The sequence below is a fragment of the Squalius cephalus genome (assembly GCF_949319135.1).
Source record: "Squalius cephalus genome assembly, chromosome: 23".
NCBI classification, from domain to species: Eukaryota; Metazoa; Chordata; class Actinopteri; order Cypriniformes; family Leuciscidae; genus Squalius; species Squalius cephalus.
The window spans coordinates 21,449,776-21,461,667 of NC_137144.1; the positions used below are offsets into that span (position 1 = coordinate 21,449,776).

An 11,892-nucleotide genomic window follows, 5' to 3' on the forward strand; every position below is an offset into this window, starting at 1 on the left:
AGTTGACTTTAGTTGTTCAGGTTTGTTCTTGGTCTCATCAGCTCATTATAGCAGCTCCATGACCTGAACTGAGTTTTTCTGGTTAACGAGACACCTAAAATGGAAAATTAGGTTTTTAACGTATATCTCGTATTTAACGTAATTTAAACTGTAATGCCGAGTTGAAGATATAATAAATAGATACAAATGGTTGTTTCATTAGACACTACTAGCTATAGAGTATTTAAATTTTATTTAAGCAACGCCTATAACCTATTATTAGGCTGTTATTTTGTTTAATTCGTTTAATTAGGTTATTTGTGAATACAAATAGACTGAAAATATCTATAACTATTGTCTTTATTTTTTCCATTCATAGTCTGTCTTATATAGTCTTCTGCGTTATGTGTTTCATATTTCTGTTATATTGTAGCATTTATTCATTCATATGAATTAATCAAATATATTATTTTTCTCTCTCACTCGCTGTGCTATAACCTAACATTACAGATTATAAGAGTTTTACTAAAATATGTGGGACATCTTTTTTATACCATAAGAGATTTCATAAATGAAGATGACAAGAAGAAAAACGATCTTGTGTCTGGTATCCGATCTGTTAAAACATCCCAATGTCTAACAAATTCACAAACTGTTGGGGACAATGTCACGTGATAATATTAATACAATGAAAACAATTACATTTTTTTAAATGCAAATGAAATCCCTAGAGATAGATCAACGTTCTAATGAATAAAGACAGTTTATATTGATAGCGTTGAATGCCCTACAAATAATTATAACAAACGATGGCTTATTAATTATCCTACATTACTTTGCATGGAAAATAAAAATCCGTTACATACAAACCTAAGGATTCAATGATCCAATCAATTTCTGATGAACATTATATTTCCTCCTGTTGTTTTTGAAAAATAGTATAGGGCAAAATGTTGAAATTCAAATCAATGGACTGCATTGGTTTCCACGCATTATCAAAACACAGCTAAAAAGAAGATGATCATAGGATTCACTTTTGCAAGGCTTATTTGATCATAAAATTTAACAAGCCTTGCAAAATATTGGCATTTATGCTCTAAGCAGATGCTTTCTCATCAAACTTTTCTCATCAATGACTTTTCGCTGTCAGCTCATTGAAGTGTTGCAACTGAAATGTTAAAGGGGTTGATTATGATTTAACTTTTCTAACTTTAGTTAGTGTGTAATGTTGCTGTTTCAGCACAACGCTCAAAGTTCAAAGCAAAGGGAGATATTTTATTTTACAGAAATCCCTTTTCAAGGACTACAATGAGCTTCTTCATGGGTTAGTGACATCACTAACCCTAAAATTGACATAAACCCCGCCCCCGGGAACACAATTAATAGATTATCATGACAGAATATGCTAATCAATGACTAGAAGATAGTTAACTCCTCATCAGCTATAAATTCATCAACTAAATGTCCTGTCTCTCCATCTTTGTCGTTTGAACATAAAAGGCTAAAAGTTTTTGAGCACACACACACACACACACACACACACACACACACACACACACACACACACACACACACACACACACACACACACACACACACACACCAGCTCCTGAAGCTCCGCCCTCTGTGCCTGGAGCAGCAGCTCATTTGCATTTAAAGGGACAAACACAAAAATGGTGTGTTTTTGCTCACCCTCAAAAAGTGACAATTTTAACATGCTATATAAGAATATCTGTGGGGTATTTTAAGCTAAAACTTCACATACACTCTCTGGGGACATCAGAGACTTATTTTATGAAAAGGGCATTATACCACCCCTTTAAGCAACAAGCATCAAATACCATCAGATAAAAAGATTTTATAGACAGATATACAGACTCTCCTGCTCATGTAGAGCACACATATGAAAGGAAAGGGTTCACACACAGAACAGACGAGTGTTATGGCAGCGCTGATATCATTTGTTTCCTTTCAGCTGTGAGTTTCTGTCTGTCATCAGAAGGAGGGTGACTGCAGCTCTTTGATGTGTGTGTGTGAGGAGAGAGAAGTGAGACAAACACACCTCACACACACTTTCACATTCTTCAATTACACTGTAATACAGTGTAATCTGAGGACATCAGCCCACATGTGGTGGGGAAAACTAAAGTTTGATGGACTTGATTCGTAAATGGATGCATCAGTTCACTATCTATCTATCTATCTATCTATCTATCTATCTATCTATCTATCTATCTATCTATCTGTCTGTCTGTCTGTCTGTCTGTCTGTCTGTCTGTCTGTCTGTCTGTCTGTCTGTCTGTCTGTCTGTCTGTCTGTCTGTCTATCTGTCTGTCTGTCTCTGTCTATCCGTCCATTTATATTCATTCATTTAAGCTATTTATTGTTTGTTATTGTTATATGGCTATATTGTAAAGTTTTTATTATCATCCTTTTTATTGGCAAAGTTTCAAATGTACTTTATGTATAGATTTTGTAGGAAATTGATTTTTTTTACCCTTCTCCCAGACCCAGATTTTCAATCCTAAAATATGAAAAACTGCAATTAAAATACCAATTATTAAATGTACAAAGCAATGTTGTAATTAAAAATATAATAGCTTTTTTATGATTAATTATTTACATATACATTTATAAAACTATGATGATAAGCTAAAAAAACAACAACAATATCTTATTTGAATAATTATTATGGGAAAATATTTGTATGATTTTTGCAATTAATTTAGCCACTAATTAAGTTTTATTTGTTCCTAAAATAAGTGCAGTTGTTCAGTGTCAGTGAAGAGCAAAGAAGTCATCCACCTCACCTGTCATTTCTATCAGAGAATAATTAGTCATTTGAGATGTGATGGAAATTATGTTTTTCATTGGGACAATAACAACAAAAATTATCTCCTGTAATGCATTTATGCACTATTAAAAATGAAGGTTCTTTCTTGACATCAATGGTTCCACAAAGAACCTTAAACATCTATGGAACCTTTCCATTCCACAAAAGGTTCTTTATAGTGGAAAAATGTTCTTCAGATGATTCAAATGTTCTTTACACTATATGAACAATGATTCTTTTAAGAACCTTCAACTGTTTCCTTGGAGAACCCAAAATAGTTCTTCAGTGGCATCACTGTGAAAACCCTCTTTTGGAACCTTACTTGTTGATTAAGTGTTGAATGTTGTCATCAGAAAAACTAAAACTAGCGAGAGTGTGAAGAGTGTGTTTAATTTAGGGTAGGCCTAGTTTAATCTCTTTAATTTAAGTTTAAGTCCACAGAGTCAAAAGAAAAGACTGTCTGTGAAAGGAACAAACATGATTTTTATCAGTGAGTGACATTAAAAAACAAAGCTGTAAAATAAATGGGACATCTTGAAAGCATCGTAGGAACGATGTTATGACATAAATGGCCATGGCATTGCTGCCACACAGAAGTTTATGAGCTTGTGCAACATTTTCCCAGCGTGTTGAACTAGCGCATCACAGTAAGATAAACGTGTTCGCGGAGTGTGTGAGCTATTATGCCCTATCTTTCCAAATAACCCATAATTGCAGTGTGACACTATAATGTTTTGAAATTGCTAATGTTGTGCTCTTTTATTACTAAGGTAGTAAAGAACTGATGAATTGAGTGTAATTTGCACATGTCAATGGTTTTTGCTAATATACTTCATGCCTTCTATCAGGTTTCTTTTGACAAAGAGTTCTTTGGACAAAATTAGACACAATTAGACATTATTTTGTAAGAAAAGGACAAAATAGAGTGTCTTAAAGTATAGTTTCATAAAATATATATATTTTTAACATAAAGTATATAATATATGAATTAGAACAGTATATATATATATATATATATATATATATATATATATATATATATATATATATATATATATATATATATATATATTATACACTGTATATATATATATATATATATTAATCAATGGTTGAAGAAAAAATATTTAAGAATTATTTGACTGAATTTGTTTTTTAGCATTTATTTTTTAGATTTCTGTGACTCACTGAGTTATGTGGCTCATTTTTATCCGTTAGAACTGTAACTTTGACCTTTAACTCAATTTAAAGCAGCACAGAAGTTTAAACAACATTTGTAAAGACTGTTTTGTCGATACTGACAGGAGGCAGGCATACTTTGGGTATTCACTCAGAATTACTGTCTGACACAACACAATAAAGCTTTCATTAAAGTCTAGAACAAGAGGTTTAGGACAGAGACCATGTGTCATGCAGGACATTGTCCTGATTCGATGGCAAGGTTTGAATGTTCATACGAGCTACTTCCCTTGGCCATATGCTTTATTTCTGACTAATAGCCTATGACCAATTTAAGCCCAGTTCACATAAAAAAACAATAACTATATTGATAACCACTTTCGTTCATCTTCAGAACACGAATTAAGATATTTTTGATGAAATCTGAGAGATTTCTGTCCCTCCATTGACAGCTACGCAACTACAGCTTTGACGCTTCAGAAAGTTCATAAAGAGATCATAATGAATTGAGTGGTTTAGTCCAAATTTTCTGAATAGGCTTGATCGCTTTATATGATGAACAGATTGAACTTAGAATTCACAAAGAAACATTGATCAGCGAACGTAAACAGAAGCTCAGCCGTATCTGTCCATTTAAGGGATGGTTCGGAGTAAAATCAACCTAGGGGTCCTTTGCACCATGAAGCCTTTTTTCCCTTGGTCGAACATTATTAAAGTTAGAGCTTATTTAGAGATATCAGCCGAATGGCTTAGTGCAGGCGCTAATGGATCCAAGGTTGTATCTCGTAAAATTACCCCACTAATAATGTCCAGAATGGTACCAAACTTCCACAGTAGTACAAATAGGTTCTGTACTCAGAAAACGAGGCATTGGAAAGTTTGTAAGTACATCAGGAGTTTATTTAAACTCACAAGAAACATTTACAAGAAACATTTACAATTAACACCGGTGGCAAAATAAATCAGAAAGCGATGCATAAGGATGTAGTGTAATGACAAATTATTATTTTTTCCGAAGTGTTGACAACTTAGTGTTAACTAATAATTGTTGCAAACTAGTACTCTACCAACAAAATATTAGTGCATTCCTGGAAATGGGCGTCGTTACACATCCTTATGCATCGCTTTCTGCCAGGACTTTTACGTGCTTTTCCCAAACCACTGAAGTGACGTCGATGTCCGGGTTAGCGGTAGCATAAGCCATCAGGCAAGTGTTATATAAATAAACTCCTGATGTACTTACAAACTTTCCAATGCCTTGTTTTATGAGTACAGAAGTTTGGTACCATTCCGGGCATTATTAGTGGGGTAATTTACGGGATACATCCTTGGATCCATTAGCGCCTGCACTAAGCCTGATTTCTCTAAATAAGCTGTAACTTTAATAATGTTCGACCAAGGGAAAAAAGGCTTCTGGGGGGGTGTTTGGCTCAAGGTCATGGTGCAAAGGACCCTAGGTTGATTTTACTCCGAACCATCCCTTTAAAGTCCAGACACATAATCAGCATTATATATATATATATATATAATATATATATATATATATATATATATATATATATACATAATGCTGATAATGTGTCTGAACTTCAAATGGACAGAAATCAAAACCCTGATCTTTCCTGTCCCTTTTCATTTGAATCAATTTAGTCATAAATGGCACGTAAAGACCACAAAGATCAATTTTCAGCTTGCCTTGCAAAACTCCAGCACGTTGACTGTCTTTCCATGCCGTCTCTTTGTGCTTATTCTAAGGGAAACTTGTAATGTGTAAGAAATATTTTGCATGGATTTCTCTTCAGGTCTCCTTAGAGTCCCCATCCACTGAGGTGAAATACAGTTTTTTAATACATATTTCAAACCCCTAATCCCACTCCATTATTTAAATAGCTTCCACACAAGGATCGTCACCAATCTACCATTGTAATGCTAATACGGTGTTATGTAGCTTTCAGAAAGATGCACACTTCTGGGAAGCAGAGTGAAATGGAGCATCAAGCTAATGTCTCCCACTGTGTTCTTTGAGACGTCACCCGTATCCCTGTGCTGTTTTTCTCCTCTGACAATGGGGTGGTACATTCACCCGGCCCTCCTGATCTTAAGCCTCATCTTTCCTTATAACAGACCTAATCATTTATATTTTGTGATGTGTCCCATTTCCTTTGATGGTAGCGTCAGAGGAGATTGCTCTAAAAGCACTAAAAGTCAGCAGGCTTTAGCTTGTTATTGCAGGAGTGTGTGAGAGGATATCTGACACTGTGTTCTAGTGTGACCTGACATGCTGGAGATTTTCTGCTCATCGTGATGTATCCTAACAGAAAAACACAATAAATGTACATCCATGTAGCCTATGTGCAGAAAATGCCCCTTATTATCATCATCAAAAACTTTCATCAATAATGCGATGACAAGCTACAGAAGTTACGATAACTGAACAATCAATTGAATAAATGTAAAATACACATTTTGTATTAAAAATGCGAGTTTTTTTTTTTTATGATTAACATAATTCATGATTTTTCTCTGCTGACAGCATATGGGAAAATACATAATTATACTGATTTATAATATAATACACACACACACACACACACACACACACACACACACACACACACACACACACACACACACACACACACACACAGTCTCTTGTACATCTATCTTTATGAGGACAATCATTGACACAATGCAATCTCTAGCCGCTTACCCTAACATTACCCATCGCAACTAAGTGCCTAACCCGAACCCTTACCCTATACCCACCCTTAACCTAATTATAACCTTATCCCTAAAACCAAGTCTTGACCCTCAAACAGGCCTTTAAAGGGCTCTCAGAAAGTGAGGACCGGCCAAAATGTCCTCACTTTACTCTCTTTAAAACTCTAAACTCGTCTAAAACTCAAACTGGTCCTCACAAAGATAGTCGTACAAGTACACACACACACACAAAGGGAAAAGTAGAAGATCTGAGAGCAAAGTTAAAGAGTAAACTAAGCAGTGGGGTAAAGTATTTGAGTAAATGTAATTAGTTACTGTACTTGTTTGGCTACTTTGGAGTTTGACTGAGTATCAAAGTTAGATAACACTTTATTACTATTTTAAGATGACGTAGTTACATTGTACTTAATCAGCTTACAAATAAGTACTGAGTAAGAGTTATGGTTAGGGTTTGGTTTAGAGTTAGTTAATTATGCATAATTTACTGTTATTAGTAGGTACGTAATGTATAATGTGTAACGTCACCTTAAAATAAAGTGTTACCCACAATTATTAGCAACTTTTACTCCTTACTTGCCTAATTTTTTTGAATATGTATATATATTCATTATGAGCAGAGGTGAACAGTAACTTGAGTAAAATACTTGAGTACTGTACTTAAGTATGTACTCAATTGTTGCCAACATCCAAAGTCGGACAGATTTTGGATTTTGGTTGGAAAATAAAGTTTGATAAAGTTTTCAGTTTGACGTCAGAGCCCAACATCGGATTGACGTCAACATCCAACGTCTGTCCGACGTTGGAGATTAACGTCAATCTGGCGTTGGATTCTGACATCAACCTGATTTTCATTTTAAATGTTTTTTTTGGTCTTCTAAATGCAAATGTGGTCATTGTTTTGGAGCACACTAGCTTATAGATAACAGTAAGGCTAACATATTCATACTAAAAGCCGAAAAACTTTAAAAATGGCACTATTTGAGGGAACAGCCATTGGGGTGTCTGAAACCATTGTGGACATTATTGAGTGCACTTATTTGTTCTATAAATAAATTTGCTATTGATATGAGGGTAGGCAGATATAGATTCAGAGGCATAATGTACTGTAAGTATTACATACAACAATGCAACAATAATAAAACAATGCATTGACATTTACTTTTGATACTTAAGTACTTTTGAAAACAAGTACTTCTGCACTTTTACTTAAGTATAAATCGGTCTTTACAACTTTTACTTGTAACGGAGTAATATTTGACCAGTAGTATCTGTACTTTCACTCAAGGAAGGAAGTTGTGTACTTTGTCCACCTCTGATTATGAGTAAAATACTTAAGTAGGCCTACTGTTACTTCAATACATAGAGGCCTATCCGGGTTTGGATTTTGTAGGCTCTAAGACTTTTACTCCTGTGCAATTGGTAACTTGTAACTTGTAATTTGTAACTTTGTAATGGAGTCATTTTCCCTGTAAGGTATCTGTACTTTTACTGAAGTATGGTTTTCAGGTAGGCTACTTTACACCACTGAAAGTAACTGAGTAGCCTATTGTTATTTATCCCATGTTGCATAAATACGAGTCTTTCTGATGCAGTTCTACTGAACAAACCTGAACATATTGTCTTGGAAAACAAACAATCTGGAGTGACTATCAGAGATCCTTTACTTAAACATGCCATATCTCACTACTAACCAAATTATACCGTTGATTATGTTAAATTTCATACAAGCGTCTTTTCTTGACCCTGTATACAGTATAACCTAATCACACCAACCTAATCAACTTGGAGTCAGACCAGTTTGGTGCAAATTAAAGTCTAAGTTATTTGTCTGTATGCCAAAGGGCAAAAGCAGCATAATAACCATCTAAAAGTGCATATTTTTTTCCAAGCAAAAGTTATTGTTAATGCAATTAATTATAGTTTTCCATTGAAAATACTGCTGTGAAAGACTGGACGTGGCCACACTCTCTAGGGTGCAGCTGGAGTCCTAAACAAAGACAAACAAAAAACACAAGATGTTTATTAGGGGGCATTTACACATGGTCACTTCATGATATCAACATGCCGGTTACATACTTCCAGTTTTTCAATGGCATCGCTACAAAAAAAACTCTTTTGGAAACTTTATTTTTAAGAGTGTAAAGTCTGAATTTTCCTCATGACATTTTGACAAAAAGACTCTCATTTGAACCACATTACCTTGTCTTGCACTTCAATTTCATCCAGTCCCTATAGCTAAACACAACGTGGCATCCAAGCAGAGCGTATCTTTAGTTCCATCAGAAACACAACAAACATTTATGTTCAGCAGAGGTGAGAAACTGACAGCTGTGTGGAACCACAATATAAGTGACAATAATGTTAAATGGCGCAAAAGGAGGAAATGCTCTGCCGGTTAATAGACTCTAAAATAAACTTATTTTACTAAAATAAAAAGGTTTATGGTACCTACTAGGTTGGTTTCCCTAGAGACAAATCTGAACACACAAAAAGAACAAACGTGTGACAAGAATAGAGAATTTGTTTGTTTTTGCTCATTTGCTAACCATGACTAAAAGACTGCTGATTTGAAAGTATATCTGAATATAGGCCTATACTGGATCTGAATCACTACAGGAAGTCTTCTTCAGATAAGAAAAAAAAGTCCACCACAAATCGGATAAGTGTAATAAGTAGGAGTCAGTTGTGGTCATCAGGACATCATGCTTCATAATGAGTCAAATCATGGTTTTCTTTCATGTGATCTTATAATAGACCTGAGGGACAAAGAGAGTGTAATTATGGCTGTGAAATGCAAACATAGGCCTACTTATTTAGGACATAAAAAGTCAACACTCAGTTCTAGTCGAATAAATGAGAAAATTAGTCTGAAATTGATATGCTGCTCACACTAGGAGAGGCTAATCACTCATCTGAGCTAATCGCTAATCTGAGCAGCTAATCACTCAGGCTAGTTCATTTAAAATAGTTGATTTGTAGGCCTACTTTAAAAAGTTCATCTAAATAAAAATGTATGGCATCTTAAAAGCGAATTAAAAATCTTTGTAAATTAATAAATAAATATTGATTTTTGTTTATTTTTAATAAGAAAGGGCTTCTAATAAAGGCCTGATGCATTGATGCTAACAGAAACAATTCCAGTAAATTACAATATGATTAAAATATAGATGTCTTTTGTTTTAGGAAGGAGTTGAAGTGTTATCAAACGTTTCAATCTTCCCAAAAAGATGGATGACAAATTTGTTTACTGTTTAGTCTGATAGGTTCGGTTGACTTGTGTGAGAATGTCGCGTTCGACTGTGGTGGTTAACGTTAGGTAACCACGGCAACACTAGTCCTATGATTTTGAATTATGTTCAAAATAGCAGTAACACGGAACAGACATGCAACAGAAGACGGACTTGAAAAAGCAAGAGGCTAGTGACTGGGTTTGATTTATTCTAAACACAATAACTAGGGCTATTAGGTTTGTTTCTCTTCTGACGTCTTCGTTTGAATTTGAGGTGAGAAGTAAGAAGGTAATAACGTTAAGCAATGTGCGAAGGAATCTTACACGCAACGTTAGGCCTTTTAATAGCCTGTGTCAAGCAGCGTTCAAAAGTTTCAGTAAAGACAGAAAGCTATAGATTTCAAAGCTTTCAAAGGTTCTGAATACGTCGATTAATCATTAGTTAAGTTAGGCTACTGTAATTATGTAACAGTCTCTCATATTTACGCATCTCAAATATAACAAAATGTTCTATTTCTTTTTATTTATTATTATCTATTGACGTTTAGCTGCGTCAGTTGACCCAAACGGACAATCGGCAATGCATTTCGCGAGACGAACCTCCACAGGTTTTAGCGTTTGAAATACCTTTAAAATAGCCTTGAACCCCCTGAAAGTGGGTTTATAATTCACACAATAGCCGAAACTATATACTGAATGACAATTGTAATACTATTGTTTTTGTCTCATAGATGATTGATACATCTTCGGCCATGAACAAAGACAAGTCCGGCGGTCACTACCGTTCTCGAACAGTTTTCAGATTACTCGTTAGTATGAACAGAACGACGAACCTAAATATAAACCAGGAACAGCTTGCAAGGTAAACGTCCTTTTCCTCTTTATATGAGAGTGTTTCATTGATGTAGGCTACTGCTGAATATGTGCTACACTGATACTGGGTAACACTTTATTTTAGTGTCCTTACATGTATTTACCAACAATAGTAGCCTAAATTATGCACAATTACATGCAATTAACTCTCAACCAAATCACAATCCTACCCTATCCCTAAGCAAGTAGCCTACATGTAGTTAAATAATATTACTCAGTACTTAAATAGGCCTATATAATTACACTTTAAGTACAAATGACACCTTAAAATAAAGTGTAACCTAATATTGTATGGGGTTTAATGATTGTATTCATTTCATCTAAAATGTCTGCAATTTTTTCAGGTGTTTTTCTAAATTATAATAATCTAACAATAGGCCTACACAGTTGCATCAACTGATTTCTTTAGAAAAAAGAAGATTAATAGTGTGCACTCTGTTCCATTTCATCAAGGATCTCATCACCAACAGCTTCCTCCGTCATCCATCCAATTGGTCAGGGACATCATCAGAAGAAATGCCCTGCAGACACTCAAGAACGTGGCTCTCAAGAAACCGAGAAGCAGATGGAGGAGACCTTCATACAGACTCAAACCAAACACATGGAAATAGGCAATAAGGAATCTGAGAGTCCTTTCCAACAGAAGGAAGAAAGCCTTTTGAGAAGAGCAATCAGACTTCTATTCATCTTGTTCATTATTTTGGGAGTAATTGTTATTTTCGTGATTGCCAGCCAGTATGTTTACTTGGAAGCAGGACATATCTCAAGGTCAAATGCAAATAATGGCTTTGTGAAACTGCGCTTTGTTGGAATGTACAATCCACCCACATGAACAAATGAACCCATATTGACTTCAGCACTCAATAAAGCATTTCAAAATGGCCTCCTGTGGTTTGAATAGTGAACATGGAGAGTGATGTGAGCAGATGTAGTGGACATTATATTTTAGTGAATTTCTCTGACACCATAAATGTCACCGTTTTAAGTCTGAATGTCCTATAAAGAGCACATTCAGGGCTTTTCAGAGATGCCAAATGTTTAGAGGACAACAACTTATTGGTTATTAAAAATGGCTGAC

General features: G+C 34.9%; 1 protein-coding gene across 3 annotated transcripts; it reads left to right on the forward strand.

Moving 5' to 3' along the window:
- Window positions 1-9,948: 9,948 nt before the first annotated feature.
- Window positions 9,949-11,696, forward strand: LOC307151911 (uncharacterized protein). Of its 3 annotated transcripts, none has more exons than XM_079860158.1 (3): window positions 9,949-10,140; window positions 10,673-10,803; window positions 11,268-11,696. In XM_079860158.1, the coding sequence occupies exons 1-3, from the start codon at window positions 10,096-10,098 to the stop codon at window positions 11,644-11,646; spliced, it is 555 nt and encodes a 184-aa protein (XP_079716284.1). In that variant the 5' UTR covers window positions 9,949-10,095; the 3' UTR covers window positions 11,647-11,696. The 3 variants fall into 3 exon arrangements, 1 of the variants encoding a protein (XP_079716284.1); XR_013819945.1 differs by having other exon boundaries at window positions 9,965-10,230; XR_013819946.1 differs by having other exon boundaries at window positions 9,970-10,215.
- The last annotated feature ends 196 nt before the right edge of the window (window positions 11,697-11,892 follow it).